Source organism: Periophthalmus magnuspinnatus, chromosome 1, assembly GCF_009829125.3.
Source record: "Periophthalmus magnuspinnatus isolate fPerMag1 chromosome 1, fPerMag1.2.pri, whole genome shotgun sequence".
Lineage (NCBI taxonomy): Eukaryota > Metazoa > Chordata > Actinopteri > Gobiiformes > Gobiidae > Periophthalmus > Periophthalmus magnuspinnatus.
The window spans coordinates 19,333,297-19,355,028 of record NC_047126.1 but is presented as its reverse complement, the minus strand read 5'-3'; the positions used below and the strand labels follow the sequence as shown (position 1 = coordinate 19,355,028).

Genomic DNA, 21,732 nt, shown 5'->3' with positions numbered 1-21,732 from the left:
CTGGGCAAAATACATTTACTTTTTTACTCTTTAAATACATTTTAAACAGATATTTAAATATGTTTACTTAATTAGATTTTTTTCATGTGATACTTTTACTTTTATTTTACTTTGACTGTATAGAACTAGTAATAATGATGAACATCATTATTATAGTCCAAAGTATTTAATGTCAACTAAAATAACAGTTTTATATCGATCTGAAATGTTAAGGGTTGTAGGAAAGTTATTTATACTTGTAACTTTTTGGTCCTGTTTTGATCTCACTTTAGTCCTTATGTAGGCTTTCGGTCCAGTTCTAGTCCTCGATTAGGGTTAGGGTTAGGGTTAGGGTTAGGGTTATTTAATGTCAACTAAAATAACAGTTTTATATCGATCTGAAATGTTAAGGGTTGTAGGAAAGTTATTTATACTTGTAACTTTTTGGTCCTGTTTTGATCTCACTTTAGTCCTTATGTAGGCTTTCGGCCCAGTTCTAGTCCTCCATTAGTCCTGATCTAGTCCAGGTTTAGTTCTAGATTTAATGCCAGTTTAGTTCTTATTTTAGTGTTGTGAATGTTCAAGTGTGAACACGAACATCTGACCAAAATGTTTATTAGTCGACTAATTTATTAATTGGGATTATTAAAGATTTATACACAACACCAAAAAAGGACAAGGTATTGGCTGAGTGAGCTGGCGTTTTGGAAGTGAAATTTGATTGTTATTTCCCACATGAGCCATTTGCATTTATTTTGGTGTAAACTAGATTTAGCTTGTGATCTTTTTCAAATACATGTCATACTTAATAGTTTTTATTTTGTCAGTACCACAGCACAACCCATTATAGTCAACCGATTTGCACTGCATGTCTTTAGTCGTTCAGTGACTTATTTAGCCAACTACAGGCCTAGAAATGTTGAGAAAAAAGTGTACTGGAAAAATATGATAAAGATATAAGTTGCTTTTTAATCAGATGCAAATAGGGTTTATGGTTGAGTTTCAAGTATCACACAGAATGTCAGTGGATCATAAAATGAACCAGAAAAGGGTAGAAATATAATTTTATGTAAGAATAAAATGCATTAGTCTTGGTGGTGAAACGCTACTATTGTAGCCACAGCTCCCCTGGGGAAGACTGACAGAACCGAGGCTGCCAATCTGTAGCATTGGTCCCTCCAACCCCACCATCAACTCTCATGTACACACCACATTCACACGCAGTTCTAATTTTGCATTCCTCCAGAAGAAAACAATTCACATATTATACATTTTTCCCACCTCTAGTGTGATACTTCTTTTTTGAGCATATGAAAAAAGTCACACAGTTTACAGTTCACATTTTAATCGCTTGAAATATTTCACAATATTATTCACAAATTATCTATCTTAAACGAGACAAAAAGGCCACAAGAAGTTATAGGTCAGATCAGTGGAGTGGCTATCTGAAATAAATAGATAAGGTAATGCCATACAACAATGCAACATAACATGCAAAGCAATAACAGCTCCATGGAAACTAGCAGGTGGCAGACCATCCACAAGAAAAGTTACATAGTGCATCGTAAATCTTACTGACATGAACCTTATTGTAGATCTGGTTAACTCGGTGATGCTTTTGCTTGTATCTCACCTATTATTTTACACCTGATGTATTCCACATTTAGGCCCACAGCGTCCCCATTTTATTTTCCCCCGTACTCATGAATATACAGGACTGCATTGTGTCTGCCTGCCTCTGTCCGCTGCTGTTACTCCGCATTTCATCATGTACTTTGCCTGTCCTACCAGTTTGGTTACACTGCACCACGCAGCAAGAAGGAGCACTGTGATTGGTCGGCCAAAATTTAGGGCCAACCTGTGCCGAACCAAAAAAGAAAGAAAAAAAACTTGAAAAAATGCCACGTGGTTGTTTGAAAAGGGAACATCGTGTACACTACAGACCTCCCAGCAATTTAATGACAAGGTGCATAGTTCAAAACCATTCCAATCGACGGTCTATGTGAAAAGTATTAAGTCTGTAAACAATTTGCTATTACCAAAACTTCAAGCAAGTACTAATTTTGCATTTGTATTAGAAAAGTTGCAGCCAACAATAGGGATGTCAGAATATCAAATTTAAAGGTGCACTATACTATTTCTGGTGTAGGGTGCTCTACGTTCTTGTCTTCATGGAGAGCTTTTTGCGTTGACTAGAATGTTTCAAGAATGACATCAAAAATGTGTATTTTGCCTTTAGAGACAGGTGTTTTCATTGCTCAAAAACCATTGAAAAATATGCATTCTCACTGTTCGTGTAGTCGCCTCTCCACAGTTCTGACCTGTAACTTGCCCTGGTGATGTCGCCTGCTTAAGATGGATAAGTTTAATGCCATTCTATGAAACATTCTGGGCAAAGCCATAAAACTCAAGCAGCTGACCCTCAACCTGAAAAGTTAGACATTGTACCTTTACGTGTGTGTGTGTGTGTGTGTGTGTGTGTGTGTGGGGGTGTGTGTGGGGGTGTGTGTGTGTGTGTATGTATGTATATATATATATATATATATATATATATATATATATATATATATATATATATATATATATAACACATCAGAACTTTTTTTTTTCAACTGTGTACTGTACTTAGAGGGTGCTCCCAAAAGAAACAAGGTCAGCCATTGTTAGATTTTGTTCAGGCCTTTTGTTCCATTTTCAAAAAATAATCATGAAGAGTAACATACTTATTAAAATAATTATGGATGACACAATGCAGATGTACATGTAGGTCACTATGGTCACAGTATTTTGAATGTTAAAACTGAAAAATACAGTCATTCGGGTTTAAAAACAGCAATAAAACCACACTTCTAATTATAATGCTGTTATAGCTTTTTGGACACTTGAAGACACACACCTGATGATGCTAATCCATACACAGCACATTCATATAGTTGTGTCTTGCCCAAGCATACAAAAACAGTATGCACTGATCATTTTGTTACTTTGAAAAAATTTCCTCAATTTTAGAGGTGCCACAAATTGGGATGTCAAAGTATCCAGTTAATTGATAATCGGGATTAATTATAAAAGCTAAAAATGTTCAGCAAAAATAAGTAATAGAGTAATAAGTAATACATTTCAGAGTGATGAAAGATTTGCTCAGTTGCCATAGCAATTAACAATTCATAAAGAAAATATATTTTGAATGGTCAAAGGTCCTTAAAATGTTGACATCAAACAGGAAGCTGAAACCCACCATGAATAGCTACAAATTCAGGAGAAACAACAATACATGGCATAAAAAAATTGAAATATCTATTTTTTTGTTGTTGAGTTTTTAATTTTAGGAAGTGACATGCCCTACTTTTCTGACAGCAGCTCTGTGCATCTTAATTCTCAATCTAAAGACGTATTAATAGAAAACACATCAGAGAAGGGCACAACGGCTCCAACTCTGCTTCTGTTTAAAGTTGTTAACATCTGATGCACAGCGGGACTCCTGGCTGACAGTTCCGCTCCAAAACATTTTAAACGTCTTTACTCTCAGAAACAACTGCATTTTCCACATTTTCTGCTGACAATCTAACACTTTGGATTTGTATATTGTTTGAAACATGCCATTATCTGAATTGGGCAGAAGTGTGAAGTGTACATTAACACAACTTTATTTATGACACTGTACCAAAGAGGAACAGAGCATAGATGGATGTCAGTGGACTTTTACTTACTTGTATTTTATTTTGTAAAGCCTGATGAATCTGGTCCTAGTAACTAACAAGACAAAAATAATTTCAACACTGAGAGAGTAAGATCACATATTTTGAATTTGTAGTAGTAGTCTTAGTATTATAGTAATATCGCCCATTTTTATGTAACTTGAGTCATTTATTTTTTTTAATAGTGGTGTCATCAGTTTCACATTTTTTATGAGACAGGTAAACAGATGTATAAACTGCAGATTTAATTTACATTTAATCTCTGTTTTCATACGAACCATGTCGAGGCCCAATCTTGTCTAAGCAGGGTTGGGCCTGTTAGACCGCAGGTACCACACTGAGGCAGCAGTGACTCACGTGCATACAGTTGTTGTGTCCTTAGGCAAGACACTTCATCCACCCTGTCTGGTGGTTGGGGGTACAGATGGTGTAAATTGGAATCATCACTTCTGTCAGTCATGATCAGGCCATAGGTGCAGAATGGTAGCTATAAAGCCTTGGGTGTTTCTGACAAATTAACTCTTAACTCTTAACAAGTGAGAATCTGTTATTTATTGACCTGTGCTGTTGTTAATTTATAGTTAATGTTTACATAATTTCTGTAAATCTGACTTTCTGTTTTTCTTCTTGTTGCCCAGGTCGCAGAGAGGTGATTGGTGCAGGACAGTCATGTGACAAGCCCTCGACTTCTTCAGCCCTTTTCACCTCTCACTGTCAGGTAAATTTTCAACAATTTTTATTCATGAATTATGCATTTTTATTATTACTGTGTCATTTTTTGTATGTCAGCTTTGATACTTTCCATGACCATATGATTTTTAATATACATAAATATTATTGTATTGCATTATTTAAATATTTGATTGATTGAATATTTCAGTGCATATGAGAAAAATATAAACTTGTATTTCATTTCAGAAAATACATTGAAAATGATATATTTTTTATATTTTCTATATTATAATTGCATACCAAAATCACAGTAGATGAAATCAAAGCTGGTAACAACTTTTACAAGCGCTTTCCTTAAATGTATTTCTGATATTTTTATTTTACTTTTTTCCAGTGTAGAAGTTGTTGAAGTTACACTGTGACCTGCCTCCCTTCAGCTGCAGGCAATGCCTCAGGTAAAAATGTAAAAAAAAACCCATCTCAGCTCTTTATAAGGTTTAATATTAAAATACTGTGTTCAGAGTTCTGAATCATGACAGGTTTAGTCTGTTTATTCAGTTGGTAAAATGCAATAAAAATGCCAAAAAAGTATTTAATTAATTTAAGCAGAACTTAGTAACTTAAAGGTTTACAAAACATTCAAAGGAACACATTTTATACATTTTATACATTTTATACGAGTAAACTCTGAGCTGCTGTGGGAAGTTTATATTATATTACATATAATAATATACTGTGTGATCAAATGTACCATAAAACAGGTCCCACAGGTGAAATATAATTAACTGGCCACCTACACATGATTTGCGTATTTATGTAACCAAACTAGATACAAGTTAGTACAAAGACTAATGCCTGACAAGACTTTAGCTCTTTATGTTTATACCTGTTGTTATTCTGTTTATATAAGGTTTTCATACTTATCCTGGATTGGTCATGATTTAATCCAGCTGTCCATCTTAATGTAGACTTGTTTTGGCCATGTTGTAGTGCAGGTTTAGGTCGTTTCACACTGCCTCTAGTTAGGTCAATGTAAAAGAGAATTCACTCTGAGAGTGGTGTGCTTGGATCAGTGTGAACACGACAGTCACATTCTGGACTGAATTAAACGTCTGCTATGAGAGCTCTTGAAACAGGTGGTCTCAGAGTGGCTTCTCTCGCTCTGTGGTGTGAAAGCAGTTGATCTTGGGCAGACCTACTATCGAAAGTAAATGTGCTTGGAATTGGATCATGTTTGAATGGGCACTGCTGAGTGTTTCATTTTCAACCTGTGTCTGATGAGGCAAACTGGATCAGGTTTATATCATTGATGCTGTTCCTGCCTGTCTGCGCAGGTAAACCTTGGTCTGTCTGTGCCCCTCAGAATGCTTTTCCTCCTCCTCTTCCACCAGGGGGCATCGCCATCACGAAATGTTTAGTGCCAGCTTGAAGCTCATTGTCATGGAGATAAGTTTGGAGGTCATCGGATGGCTTCTTACATGGTTCATTGTGCGGTGTTTGGGGTGAATGATGCATGGTGCCTCTGAAAAAGAACCGATCCAGTGAAGTAAATAGACCTAAATCTAGTGTGCATTGGGGTCACTCCGTAGAACGCCGTAACGTGTGAAAACGCCCATAATTTTGAAGTTTAAATGCTCCTCTGTGTGTATAAACATAGCTAGCCAGCTGGCCGCAGCGTTCTAAAACAGGCTTGATTGACAGCATTGCTAAGTGCCCGCCCCCTGCCAAAGCAGCGCTGTGCGAGGAAAAGGGCAAGTAGCTTCAACAACAGCACACCTGATTGCATTTCCAGTCAGCCACTATAACTGCTAGCCTCGATTGGCTCAATTTGGGTGATGTCACACTGCCTCAGTCCACTTCTATATACAGTATATGGTGTTGACGCAGTGTAAATTAAAAGACAAAATGGACATATATAAATTTACTTTTGTCCCCTGTGTTTTGCGATCAGCCGGGTCTGAGTGGGATGGAGCCCGTTTTCGGGGAGGCTTATGGGGGACACAGGGGCCTGCTCAGCCCATACCCCCTGGCCATGTCACCCCACGGAGGACGCAATGACTATGACCAGGTAAGACCCCAGAAACACAGATAAATACTGTTTAGTTCAAGTCATACTTTATTGCCCATCTGTATTTTACCAATAAAACACATTTTATAATTGCATCATTAACAACATAGCCTAGTTATGATTTTTTGTGCCATAGCAAACACACATGAATTCAGTCTGCAAATCATATCTTACCTCCAAACCGGTAAATTGAATTCAATAAACTTATAGCTACAATCACGGATATAATCAATTTGATGTTCGGATTTAATTTGGGTGGTGCCCCACAATTCTTCTTCTGGTCAAAGTGTAAACACTCACTAAGATCATGTGGGTTCTGGTATAACTTACAAACTAAACTTAATTCCAATCCTTTATATAAGTTGCCCTTTAGACCCTCTACATCACAGTACAGTCTTTTGAGAAATGTCTAATCAATTTTAATACAACTGCTTATCTGCCTCTGTGGAGAGAAGCAGGTGATGTTACCTGGTGAGGTCAGACATGTGAATAGGTGACTCTGCTCACAGATCAACAAAACACTAACTGAATAGCCAAGACAGATAATGCCATATTGTGGAAGATTCCAGGCAAAGCAATCTGTAAAAGATTGCACCCACACACCAGAAAAGATACATAGTACATTTAACTACATTCAATTTGATATCTTAGGCCCTCAGTTTTTATTTTTCTTGCACAAGTAAACCAAAGCTACTTGAATACATTTGCCACTCATGTCTCTTCTATATCGTACCCAGACCGTGCTGCTGATGTTGGGGTCCCCGGCGTCTCCACGGAAACGGCCTTTTGAGTTGCTAAGTGATCTGGTGGATGATGGGGGATTTGGGGAGGACCTGCAGCCGGAGCGATGGGATGTGTCTGCGCTGGACGAGATGACACGCTTCACCAAACCTGGGCTGGGTGTGGGGGCGGAGCTACTCACCTGCACAGAGGTAAGGAGGGAAGAGAGATAGAGTTAAAATGATGAAAGTCCTAAGGCCTAAAAACATGAAAAATAGAATTGGTTTATTTTAGATAAGTTTAAGTTCTCCAGTCTGAGCACCCTAATTATTCCCCATGATGAGTTTTCACAGCAGGCCATCACTGTAATGCTAACAACAACTAGCATGTTTTTTTTAGTTATCATTATTTTTATTTACATGTTGGTTTAAACTTTACAAACAAAACAGGCAGGTATCAAAGAATAGACACACTAGACAACAGCTCAGTCATCTATAATGATACATTTAAATAAATAAAAAATACAACATAGGGGGTGGTAGGATGGCTTTTCAAAACACAAAAATAAAATAAATATAGTAATGCAAATAGAATTCATGTGTGTACCTACAATAGTCCTCTTGACAGAGTAGAGGAAAGATCTGGTCCAATATAATCGAGAAACAACTAGATTCGTGGACAGTAAAACACTTTATAATTGGACCCAGATAATTAAGAGCTGTTTATACAATATATTTTTATTGAAAAAACTGAAAAATTGTGATTAATACACATTTCAAATAATGTAATACTTAAAGGTGTATCTTTTTTTTAATGAAATAAAGTAGAATCTGTTTTGCCTCAGTACAAATGTATTGTAAAAACAGCTCTTAAGGTCAGAACGAAACCGTTGTGTGCTGGCTGTGTTTAATTATAAAGTATTTTATTTGTTTCAGGGACAGTGCAGTGAATTTGCTAAGCAGCCTAAAAGTATTTTCATGTTCCATAAGCCAAGTAAGGCTTGTGTGCTGATTGTGTACTAGTTGTTGTCAGCATTATCGTGATGGGCTCTGAAAGTTGTGAAAAGCTCTTTGGACACCTGGAATGCATAAAGGAAGTCGGGAATATGTTTGGACCGCTACAGACAGTTTAAAATGAACTAGTTCTGTCAAAATCAGGGGTCTGGACTATACAGACTCAGGTCAAAAGACCTTTTATGGTTTGAAAAAGTTTTTGTCCAATACAATAAAATTATACAATGTGCATATTATTAACTTTATGCTGATTTTTGTATTCTTAGGTTTTCTCAGAGCAGACTGTTCTGATTGGTCGACTGGGCAGGAGTCGAGAGGAACAGGAAGAGGAAGAGCAGAGAAAGAGAGCTGCTACCAAATCTTTCACAGCCCCTCCTACCATTATGTCCCAAAATGTCCCAAACAACCCCACATCTGCTGCGAAGGAAACCAGTGCTACCACATCTGTGACAACAGAGGGGCAGCTAAACGTACCAAATGTAAGAGTTTGGGGGTCAGAGGGCCTCATGGATTAATGTTTTCTTGTTTTGTAAAATCTAATTAATAGTCGATATTATATAAAATAGTATTGCAATATGCAATTTACGATTAGACTGTGATTTTATTTTATTTTATTACATGTGAGCCTTACAATGTTCAAAGACAGCAGTAGTTTCTGTGCGCAAGGGTCCACCAACCTGCTCTTGATATTTGTCTCTCCAGAAGAACTTTTTCAGGAAAGAAAAGAGAAGATTTATAAACAATAACAAACAAGGGCACAACAAAACAAATTCTGACAACTTCTAATTTAGCTTAGCCTTGTTATAAGAGAAGCTTAAAATTGTTTTCAAGTTACAATCAAGTAGATTTTTTAAAGCAAAAATATTCTTATAAGTTTAAATTATGACGAGTTATTTGTATTTATTAATTTTTTTTAGGAGAGAATGGGACAGGAGCAGTTGGTCCGATCTGTGGAGGTCTATCAAGTGGCGCAGGAGGAGGAACTGACTTTGGAGCACAACTATTCGTTAAGTCAAGGAGGAGACGGAGAAATCGGGGTCAGCCTGGAAGAGGTGCCCACCGAAGAGAGCAGAGGAGAGGAGGGGACCGAAACAGAGGAGATGGAGAGGAGAGAGACAGAGACAGAGGAGGAGAGAAGAGAGGAAGATGAAGAAGAAGAGGAGGAAGAGGAGGGAGGAGAGGAGACTGCAGCAGAGGCAGAACTGACCAGCTCCTCTGAGAGCGAGTGTGGTGAGTGTATATTTTAACATTAATTAAGAATAAATTGACACATTTGATCTAGTGTTGTCACGATACTAAAATTTCAGACCTAATTTCGATAGTGAGGAATGAAGGAATGAAGGACACGATACTGATTCTGATCATTCTATTTTGGAAGGTTAATTTCTGTCCATTTGGTGTGACTCTTTTGTATAAATACTTGCTCAAATGGGTATCTAGTTTTGATACTAGTTTTAGTATTGATTAGCACCTGATCTTCTTTTGACAACCCTAATTGGACCATCCTCCCCTGTCCTGTATGTGTGCGCACCTTGAGGACAGCAGTGCAGTGTTCATGCGAGCGCCTGAGTCTCTTTGCTTCTGCTCTGCTGTATCCGATCCCTCTCATCTTTTCCTGCGTGCACGTGGACACACAGAGCTGTTTGCTCCGTGAGTTTCCATGATGGACGCATGCAGCATTGTGAAGCTTTGTCAGTTCACTCCACTGTTGGATTTGGACTGAAGATTTGTTTTTACACTGAATGACCTCACATGCTCATTAAACGAGTTGTTCTGCAACATGGAGGTTAGATGAGCCTCTCCAGGAATGGTCCACTGTGACTGTATGATTGACAGACTGACCAGCACCGGTTCATGTTGGACACAAGAAACAGGCTTATATGTTAAATGGATGACAATATGTTGTTCCATATGTATCTTGTTGTCAAGTGGTATGGCATAAAATAGGCAGGCTAATTTTATTAATTTGTTTACCCATTCAACTTGACAATAAGTTGTCAAGTTGAATGGGTAAAACACACAAGCTGCTGATATCGCTTTGTCATTGAAGACATGTTAAAGTGCGATTAACCTCTTATTCAATGTATTACAGTATGTATCTTAATAAAATTATGCAACAAATTATTTTATAACTATAATTATTTTTGAAAAGTGAATTTGTGAACTTTATTATAACTTTAAATCAATCATGAATTAAAATTTATGATCCTTTCTATGGATTTAAAAACCTTAATTACGCTATTGGCAAATATTGGTCATCGGACAATTCCTAGCTGACAGCATTGACATAAGGTGATATGAGATAGTAAGAAAGAAATACAGTCTTAATTCAGAATGTTTATGATAACACTAAAATGTAAGACAAATAAGAACCAGGTTTTCTTCATACTGTAAATAGACTCCAATGTGTTGTTAAATACACATATTACTCTCAGATGAAATACCTGCGTTTATCGAATTGTTGACGTATAATAATAATTTCTTGGTTCTTGTCATGATTTTATGGATTTTTAATGTGGTGTGTCTCATTCTTTCCACTGCAGAATGAGATCAGCATGATGAAGTATAATACCAGAGCAGTTAAAACCCTGTTATTATCCCCAATGGTAATGTACTTTGTGTGAGTTATAGGCATCATCAATATCCGGCAGCAGTATTACCATTGTTCCAAAGATTTCCAAGTCTACACAGAAAGGAAGAACTATATTTCAGCCAAAAACAATAAAATCACAACAAGAAGAGATAAATAAAAATGAGACATCCTCTTGTCAACAAGCACAGGTATTTCTTATGAGAGTAATATTTATTCAAGTAGGGCCGCTCAGTCAGGGCAAAATTCCTGCTCATTATTTTGCTCATAATTTAAATTACAATTATTTCAAACAATTACTTCTAATTAATCTGTAGAAGTATAGAGCTAATATATTGTATTAGTAATGTTTTTTATGACATTTTTGTTTATTAGATGAGTGGCTTTTTTTCAGGTTTAGCAGGTTAGAACATGGGTGCAGAGGTAATAAATGCATTTTTGATTTTTTGATTTTTTTATTGAATTGAGCAATAATTGAAATCACAACAGTAAACTTGAGTCATTACACAGCCTCTACACAGAAAAGAAGTAAGAATTCAACCATAATCATCATAATACAATAATTAAAATGTGTTGAACTTGTCCTGGTCATTATTTATTCAATGGACTCATCAAGACACTTCTATATTTATTGAATTAATAATAAACTACTAAGTTTTATTTATATTATTACTATTGCTACTACTAATAATGCTGCTGCTGGTGCTATTACTACTACTACTACTTCTACTTCTACTACTACTACTACTACTACTTTTACAACAGCTTCTAAAAAAGTTGTTTTATTTGAATTTAGGGCTGCAAGATTAATTGCAATCAAAACAAAGTCTCAATTTGAGTTAGTGCACTTATCAACTTACAAAGGCTCCAGTTATTTAGATAGTAAAATATAATATTTCCTCTGTTTTATAGAAAAATCTTGTATCTTAAGATTAGACTTCATGCGATTTTTGCATTAGTTTATCAGTTCACATTTCAATTTGCTCTCCAATGTCAATGCTCCTGGAGTTGTTTACAATGTGTACTCAGGACAGAATCCTTAAAACATAAATCGTAAAGTGTAATTGCAAAAATTGTCACAAAAATGCAGTTCTTCCAAAATCGTGCAACACTAGTTGCATTCCGGTTCCAGTCTTAAGTGTGTTTATAAAGAGGACATATGCCTAATTGTTCTCACTCCACCACACACTGTTAGTGCTGTCTGCCCACACGGAAACCATCGGGCCGGTCTCTGGTCCAGACATGACCTAAGACTTGGACCTGGAACTAAACCAGGACTGGATGGGTTCATGTTAAATAGACTAGTGTTGTGGGTGTGATTCCCTGCAGCTTTTAAAATACAATTACACTGAGTGAAGACTGAGTGAGTTTGTCAATTTGGTATGACTTGACAACTGTGGTCATTGTATGACAAGTTCTTTAAACCTGGTTTAGTCCTGGTTTAGTCCTGGTTTAGTCCTGGTTTAGTCCTGGTTTAGTCCTGGTTTAGTCCTGGTTTAGTCCTGGTTTAGTTCTGGTTTAGTCCTGGTTTAGTCCTGGTTTAGATCAGGTTTAGTCCTGCTTTAATGTTGTTTTTGTGGGCTGGTCCTGGTGTGCAGTGATCACAGTGTCTATCAGAGGTGCTGTACACCAGTTTTAGTCCTGGGTTAGTCTCGGGGTACATCTGGTTTAGTCCAGCTTTAGTCTTGGCTTACTGTAGTTTTTTAGGGTGTTCTTGTTGTGATTAGTATCCAGAGGTTCTTTAGACCTGGTGGTGTAATGGGTTAAACCAGATGTAGTACTGTGTTAGTTTAGTTCTGTGTTAGGTCTGGTTTAGAGCCGGTTTGGTCCCAGTTTAGTTCGAGGTTACATCAGGGTTAGATCTGGTTTAGTTCTAGTTTAGTTCTGGTTTAGTCTTGGTTTAGATGTGACTTAGTACTTAGATCTGGTGTATTCTTTTGGGTTTTGTAGTAATCAGAAGAGGTTATTTAGACCTGGTCTGGACCTAGTTAATCCTGGTTAGATCTGGTTTAGTGCAGGTTATGGATGTCCTCAGTCTGCAGTGGTTAGTGTCCTAGTTTAGACCTGGTTCAATTCTGGATTAGACCTGGTTTAGTCTCATGTTTAGCCTTTGCAGATTTTGTGTGATGTTCCTGTTTTGTCGTGGCCAGTAGAGGTACTCAAGACCTGGTTTAGTTCTATGTTAGACCTGGTTAAGGCTTGGTTTAGTCCTGGGTTAGTCCTGGTTTAGTCCTGTGTCAACACTATTCAGTCATCCAAGGAGCAGCGGTGACGTGGCAGTCATATCTTGCTTTGACCCCATTACAATCTATATTTGTTTTAGCCCATGTCAGTGAAGGAATATTTAGATTACATTTAATCTAGAAGAAAACTGTCATTGTGAGTATTTTCCTAGAAAGATGCTGTTATTGTCTATTGCGTATATTTGGTCAATTTAAAAAAAAAAGCAGACTGGCATATTTTGCTTTTGGTTTCCCCTGAGTCATTCTGGGGCCACTTATGTATTCAGGAAATGAGCAAAAATAGTGCACTGCCAACAAATAAGGTCTCAAGGGTGTCTGGACAGTCCACAAAAGTCTATTAAATTCTGATTTCAATTTAATATGAATCAATTGACTGTGGAAGTGGGCGTCAAATGTACAGAAATTATATTCGAATGCTTGTGTGTAGTAATAATAAATAATAGAGTGGCTACTGGTTGAATGTAGCATATGTTACCTGCACTGGAGAATATCCAACAGTGAATTATATGAAAGTGAATGGTTGTCAGTGTAATTAATACATAAATGAATTTATTATTCAGTTGAATTTATTTATTATTCAGTTTATCAAATTTTCAGTTCACTGCATTTGACTGAACATGAGTCTTGGATTTCCACGGTGACACTTTTGTTTTTCAATTTCAATTTATTTCACTGACTTTTTCTGCTTGGTTAATTGACAAATGCTGTTATTTCTTATCTCTCTATGTCACTACTACTGTATAAAAACTACCACTATATGCTACTTTTTTCTTTTTTTACACAGGTGTTTCTTATCACAATTATACTTCTATATATCCCTTTAGTCTAAGACAGATAGCTGCATCTTTTACATTAAAAATAGACCTTGCTCTTTGATGTGAATCCCCTTATTTCCCCGGAAACTCAGCCCTCTCCTCTGATAATGATCTTTCCCATGTATCGTGTCTGAGGCGTTCATTCAGTCTGAGGTAACAGAGAGGTCCCTGGACCCAAGTCAAAGTCATGTCTAGTTTAAGTTACATCCGCTGCAAAACTCCACTGTCCCCCTGCTTTAAAACTGAGACAATGAGAGAGGGACAGGCGTCGGATGCCAGACTTTCAGCAAAATTTGTTGCGCGTAAACAAGTTGCAAGCATTTGGCACGATTTTCACACCATGGTCTGAACCCAGCAAGTCCAAAAATGTCATTTGGAGACTTTTGATGCTGCAACATCACCATTATTGTTACAAACTATATATTTATAGTTACATACTACTCAGTTATATATCAACAAAAAAAAGTTAAAGTTAGCCTGAAATGAAGTGTTTTAGCACCAGTTCACATGTGCCCAGAGCAGCAGACAATAGTAATGTCAGTGGACCGGTCTAACCCTGTTACATAAGGCCTAATGCTTGGACGTCTCTGATGTAACCGCGTTTACTGCTGCTGGTGGAGTCTGCATTATTTATTATCATACTATTATTTCAGATTATGCACACCACGACCTAATCTCACTCTGGTCTATGGGGGTTTCATATGTTTACTGCTTTACACTTGTCAAATTGAGCACATATCATTGCGTCATTTGAGTCTGAGTTCATAAAGAAAATCTGATTAAAATTTAATTTTAATTTATCTTTTAACACTTTTTAGCATACTGCCTGTCACATTCGAGTGTGTATACACATTTTAGTCCCCACAATATGATAAATATCCATCCATGCATAGACACACAAAACAATGAACATGGTACACTGTGTTAGAGGTTTGCCGCAAAACAAGTATGCTGTAGATGCTTAGGAATCATTATAGCTAGTATATATCATTTTCCTAATTATACTTACAAATTTGCCCTTTATCAGCCCAAATATATCGGCAAAGCTGATTGGCCAACAACTGCTCTGAATAAAACAATATATAAATATATATAATTATGCATTTAAAATAGATATAGTTTTTTGTATCTAATTAAAATATTTATGAATTTTTAAAACATATTAAATATAAACAGTACGAAACACAAGCAATAACACTGAGGTGCAGCATCAAAAGATTTACATTTGTTCCACTACACAGTCACCAGTTTATCCCTTGCATTCATCCTCCTCTCAATGTCACTCAGAGATGAGAATCTAAGACAGTTGTCATATTAATTAACAATTTGAAGAAAAATATATATTTTGAATGTGAAGAAATAATTGAAATGTTCCATATAACAGCAAGCAGAAACCCATGAATTCATTTTTTGTCAATATCGCCCACTCCTAAATGCAAAAGGACATGCCCTCTCCCAAATCTCCTCAGACATTTTGTGGTCCCTCTGCGTTCTCCATCCGAGTTAGTTGCACATTTGTTGACACCTCATCCTCGTCTCCTCCCATCTGTGCTGCTCAGTCAAAAAATTGCCTGATTTCTGCGTTAATGAAGTTTCACGACCAAATCCACACTTGCACGGTTCAACAGTTCAAGCTGTCGCACCAAATTTAGTGCATCTATATCTCTGGGTAAGCTTCCTAAAACTGAAATAATCTTTTTTGGTTTGGTGAGGTCTTTATTGTAAAACATCTCTTCAAATGTACAAGTTGTGGACAGCAGCCAAATTGTACCAAGTTGTATTTATACAATCAGTTAGCTGTTTACATCAACAGCCAAAGTACTGTCCTTAAAGAGTGGGTATTAAGAAAAATGTACTTTTTGGAGCTTTCTATGCTGTAATGTTGTTCCCTCATCAAAAACATGTCTTAAGAGGTTTTAGATGTCATCCATACATGTTTGAGTAATCTTGTCATCCCTTCCTGGCCCCATTCGAACCCTCCTTATGGTTAGTATGTATGAGCCCACGCTTCTTGTACAAGACTCAGCCCACAAGCCTATTTAGCACAGGCATCTTTTATAAATATATGCACAAGCAGGATACAAAACAATATAACACATATAAAACAATACACTGCAACTTCACACAACCTGATGCAGTGTGCAGCAGTTAAATTAGCAGAATGTATGCTGATTGTGATGTGATAGCGCTCTTAAGGGGGACCGACTAAGCACGGAGTGTCAAAAACAAAACTGAAACCAAGCAAATACTTTAATACATTGTTTTTGGCAAATATATTATTTTCAAAACAATAAAAGGTATCATGGTGATCAAAATATGTTGAATACATGCAGAAGTGCATCCTGGTTCGCGAATGAGAAAAATGCTTTATAATTAGATGCGGACAGCACAGAGAGGGTGATTTTGACCCTATAAGAGTTGCATTTACGATATATCTGCATTGAGGCAAAACTTTTTTTTTCTTTATTACAGGGAAAAAATGGGCATAGCCACTTTAACCAAAACAAATGTAATGCAAATAAAAAGATTATTGCAGAGGATAAAAATCCCCCACATCATCAGTCTTATAGTTTTTGTTCTCATCTTGATGTCTGTGTTATATTTTTCTTGCAGAGGTGGAGACAGAGCCTGTGCGTTCGACCGGAGAGCGTCCTTCAAAGCGCCGCTGTTTTTGGGAGTACAGGCGATTGCGAGACTCCTCCTCCAAAAAGAAACCAGGGTCTGAGGGTCACTGGTCACTGTCCTGGAGCTCCAGCACTTTGCCCAGCACACTGTACCGACCAGAGGGTAAGAGCTTCCCACATGTCCCTTGTGTTGCATTACCTGGCCACTCACTACAAACTTTTACAATGCTTTTCTCAAAAAAAATATAGTCTGGAATTTATCCTGCCCCACTGCCGTCCATTGATCATGACTGGTAGGCAGACTAACCAATCAGAGAAACACATGGTCCATTTGTGTCAAAACAAGCATGGGGGCTAACGAGTAAAAAAGAAAAAAATATATATACAAAAAACACAGAGGACTGAGAAGCAGTGCAGATTCTTGCAGAATCAACTAGAAAATCATTAAACTCTCTCAGGTAAAAGACGTTACATATGTCGGAGAGGAGATGACTTCACCATTTGAGAGACGTGCTAATGCCAAAGTAGTAGCTATAATCGGCATGTCCCAAAATTAGAGTTAGTTGTTGGACCCCCTTCATGGTCTTGTAGGAGGGACTGACTTGCCAGGCAATGTGTTAGGCCTACTATCTGAAAACCCACAGCATATTATGATAGAGTTGTCTGTTGGCGGTACAGAGATAAGAGGCTGTTGGTTCTACTGCTGCTTTGTAGTTGGGCAGAGGAGGGCAGTGGCATTTTGTTGATATGACAGGATGATGATGGGAAGAAAGAGTGCATTTGTAGCAAAGGATTATGGAAGTACATAAGTTAGTAAGTAATAAATAATACCATAGTGTGGAATATATGAGGCAACGCGATAAGATGTCTCCACAGCAGTGCACCTTTAAATGAAGAATTAAATAAAACACATTGTCATTGTGTCGTTGTGTCAGCACAACACCCATGTCGTTGTGTCAGCACTACACCCATGTCGTTGTGTCAGCACTACACCCATATTTCCCACATATTAGCCACAGTATAAATATGTCTGTTTGTTTGGAAGGGCACCTGACATAAAACTATGATTCACTGACAACTCTTATTTCGGTACATAAATAAGCAAAAAGAAAAATGTACTTCCCGCCCACTCTCTCCTCAAATGCATATGTATAAGGATAATTGCAGGGTCTCCCCGTCCCCGGGCCCTGGATTAAATCTGAGTAATTGTGTATAATTTGGTGTGAGAGCCCTCCACTCCTCAGCACCAGTGATTATGTCCCACTCAGTGACGGCAGATGTCTTTGGCCCAGATTTGGCCCATGTCACAGGCAGCAGACCCTCAGGCACTGCCCTACATTCAGCCATACATCAAACCTCAATCAAACCCAGACTGGATCCTATTTTGGAGAAGCTGTAGCCAAGAGACAAAGAAAATGGTGCCCTATATAGGCTATGAGAAATAGACAAGATATTTCTGGCAATTCGCAAACATAGGATTTTGTATTTTGTATAAAATTGTTTGGTTAGTACTTGAATGGGAGACCACTGGGAATGTCCTTAGGCAAGTTGTATGAAGGTGGTGAGTACTGGTGGTGGAGGGGGAGTGTTGGCAACCTCACCTCTGTCATTCTGCCCTGGGACTGACGAAGGCAAGGCTGCCATTTGTTGTGGCTGTGGCTACAATAGGGTCTCACCTCGAGAGTGTGGTGATTTGTAATGTATTATTTTTATCCCAGGTAAGAAAGGCCGCCGCAAGGCCCGTAAGACTGATGCTAGTGACCTGACTCCAAACCCTCAAAAGCTGCACAACATCGGGGAGCAGCTGCAGAAACTGAATGCTGCGATCGATGGGATGGGCCCTGTGAACGATCTGCCAGCTGTGGCTCGGGCACGCTCCAGGAAGGAGAAGAACAAACTTGCATCCAGGTAATACACTGATTATGCACTAATATACAAATCTTTTCATTGTCTATACAGGAGACAAGCTATAATATGAGGATGTGCATTTCAGTGTCTTTAAACAAAAGTGTATCGGTTTAGGGTTTTTTGGTTTCCAACATTGAAACTGACAAACCCAAAGTGTGACTCATGATCATTCTGCTTTCTGATTGGAGAACCAAAACAGCATGTGGCAGCATAAACACTAAATCAAAGACATAGTCAGACCAGCCCCGGATAAGCGGAAGAAAATGGATGGATGGACTAAAAACATGTCCTGCCAAATGATCGATTAGTCGACTTGAAAAACGCGTGGCAAAATCTCTCAAAACTATTATGTATCTCTATGTATCTGACCCAAACTGAACAAGATTACAAGATTACAAAATTCAAATTGTACACACCTTTAGTTTAGTTACAGCTTGAACTAGTTTGAACAGTTGTTGTGTCTTTGGGCACTTCACCTTCCTTTTCATCATCCTTATCTTTGTCCCAGAATATATAGAAAAGAGATTTCATTAAGAAGATGGTCTGAATGTTACACAAAGTTTACTTACCTTCAGTGGTTCATGAGACAAACTTCATCTGTATTTTTCTTTGTGCAGTATACAGCTTTGAGTTTACATAATGTTAGAATGAAAAATATACACTGGCATTTGTTGGGATTAAATCTTTTTTTTAAACTCTAAGCAAAGGAGTGCCCCAAGGCTCAATTTTGGACCCACTACTTTTTACTCTATTAATTCCATTAGTTGCAATTTTAGATGATGCTGTTTTATATGCAGCTGTTCTCTCTGTTGATCAGATACTTTCAAAACTGCAACAAGATTTTAATAAAATTCAGATATCCCCCAAAAATCTTAAATTATCATTGTATATGATTTGTTCTAAAAAAAAAAACTAAAAAAAAAAACATTCAAGCAATGTGCAAGCTACAGATCTTTATACATTAAATGGTACATTGACTGAAAGAGTCATCACCTATAAATATCTTGGGTTTTGGCTTGATGAAAACCTATCCTTTAAAATACGTATCTCAGAATGATGTAACAGTTTAAAATCAAGGTTCTCATTTTATTATATAAATAAATCTTGTATCCCATCTAATTACAGAAAATAAATAGCCAAGCAGCCTTTCTTTCTGTACTAGATTATGGAGATATAATATACATCAAGACTTCAGTCCCTACTTTGAAACCTTTAGATACACTCTCTCACTCAGCCGTTCTTTTCATAATATGCAAGATCTCATGATTGTGGACGTCTAAAAACTGGAACACTACAACTGAAATGGGAAAAAAAGCTTTTGGTTATTTTGCTTCCCAAAAATTGCATATATTTCAAGCATATGCAAAACTGGATACACTGGTGCCACTAAAGAACTTTAATAATCTGGTGATAAACATTTATAATCACACCTGCACCTGTTTTTAATGTTTTAAGTGGGCCTATGTAGTTAGTTTTTGTTAGTTTGTTCCTTGTTTGTATTGTTCTGTATTTTAACAGGGCGCTCATGAAAAAGAGAGTCTGAGTACTCTTATTGGGCTCTCCCTGTATAAATAAAGATGAATGAAAATGAAATTTGGGCTTCATTTTAACAGTGACTGAATGCTTTGGAGGATGTGTATGTTTAAAATATGCATACATACTTGTCACGCTTGTCAAGTTGTTTTTCTGCACTAAATTTAGTGGTTGATTAGTTCCCATGGGAAAGACACAGAGCTTAATGCATGCAGGAAAACATACATTTTAGTGGATTGGGTAAAATATGGGACTGAGTCAGAACACATCCATAAATAAGATCTAATGAACATCGTTGACTCTTTAGGCATATTATGCCGGGCTGTATTGCTTTTTGGCCTAAGGAGAATTTGTAACATAAATGAAATAGTGTTAGACCACTATGTCTATTTTTGTAGTTCAACCATACTCAACCTTTGTCTTAAACTGGCTTATACTGTGCAGCTGTTTTCAAACTTGATTTTGATTCTAAAGAAAATATATTCTACATATATACTTCATACTACAATAATAATATAAATATAATTACTTTTTCAACACCTAGAGGTGTGATAGTCATGTTGTTATAGATCCACATCACTAAAATATATTAAAATACTTCACTTTTTTCACAATCAATATCTCAAACAAGTAACTAGGGTTTTTTATACTGTTTTTACTATCTATGTATAGATTTTTTTGCTAGTACCTTAGCTAGTACTAGCGTTGAGCAAGGCACTTTCTCCACCTTGACTATATATATACATGTGCCAACCGATATGGATTTTTTTAGGGCTGATGCGATATAAATAGGGCTTTGGAGGTCCCTGCATAACGACAGTATATTTAGTGATGTAAAAATTCACTGTAAATCTGATTGCAAAACTTAGGTTTGGCTATGTTGGATTTTAACTTGAGTTTATCTAGGCTACATTTACTATAAAAACACTATGTGGGCCTAATAGCGTTCACACCTTCACCTGTTTAGAACTCATTTACATATCCATGTAGGTCCAGTAACATGTGTACAGCCCATAGGTATATGATATATAAATGTACTAACCTGCAAGCATGTTCCAAATACAAAGTGATCATGGGCTGTGCTTCTGACTTCATCGACTCTGGCTCCAATTCACTTTACATTAAAAAACTGTCACCCCTCTCTCTGTAACTGCTCCTGTCAGACTCGTCATTTTGGTCTGGTATTTTTATGTTGTGTCCGTAACTCAACATATGAACATTAATAAGTGACAAATCAGCTGCCTTATTTACCCAAGGTTGCTCCCGCTAGAATTAGCACCTGGTTTGATTGACAGCGTAGTTAAGTGCCTGCTCCCTGCTAAACTAGTGGTGGCACGTTTCCCTAGCTTCGCTCCACATTGGCTTTTTGGTTGCTATGATACTTGCAGTCGGAATTCCAAATATGGAACCTGGCTACAAATTCAGCCTTGCTGAGCTTCATTTGACTGGAGCCAAACGCTTTGGGTGATGCCACACACACTACTGCCACTGTAGTCTTTTTACAGTAGGCCAATGGAAGAGAAAACAGGCTGTTTACATATGGTAGCTTACAGTAGCTAAGTACTAAACAATGTCAAAGAACTAAAAGTTATGTCAAGTCTTCACAAATAAGATTAATTTTAATCTTGACTCAAAACAATATAATCCAGTATGTTGACAGGGGCAGTGTGTGTGTCCTGTGTCTATGGCGACAGTGCTCACTCTCCTTCACGCTGACACTTTAATAAAAGTTTATTCAAGAGTCAGAAGTTTGGTTCAGACTACAAGTGCATTTAAAACCAGCACTCAAAGTGTTCCCTCAGTCAGAGCAAATCTATGCAGCGAATGGTCTGACTGCACTGTTGCATTCAGGTGCAGTACGGCATCACA

General features: G+C 37.3%; 1 protein-coding gene across 5 annotated transcripts in view; it reads left to right on the top strand.

The window, feature by feature from the left end:
• Nucleotides 1-21,732, top strand: part of LOC117372131 (CREB3 regulatory factor-like) — a 50,698-nt gene that overhangs the window by 16,051 nt on the left and 12,915 nt on the right. For 2 of the 5 annotated variants that reach the window (XM_033967887.2, XM_055224176.1), the window contains exons 2-9: nucleotides 4,316-4,395; nucleotides 4,744-4,804; nucleotides 6,301-6,417; nucleotides 7,155-7,349; nucleotides 8,417-8,629; nucleotides 9,068-9,380; nucleotides 16,412-16,585; nucleotides 18,141-18,330. In XM_033967887.2, the coding sequence (XP_033823778.1) occupies nucleotides 4,796-4,804; nucleotides 6,301-6,417; nucleotides 7,155-7,349; nucleotides 8,417-8,629; nucleotides 9,068-9,380; nucleotides 16,412-16,585; nucleotides 18,141-18,330 (1,211 nt within the window). In that variant the 5' untranslated portion in view covers nucleotides 4,316-4,395; nucleotides 4,744-4,795. The remainder of the gene's footprint in view (nucleotides 1-4,315; nucleotides 4,396-4,743; nucleotides 4,805-6,300; nucleotides 6,418-7,154; nucleotides 7,350-8,416; nucleotides 8,630-9,067; nucleotides 9,381-16,411; nucleotides 16,586-18,140; nucleotides 18,331-21,732) is intronic. The other 3 variants (XM_055224182.1, XM_055224173.1, XM_055224178.1) reach the window with 3 other exon arrangements.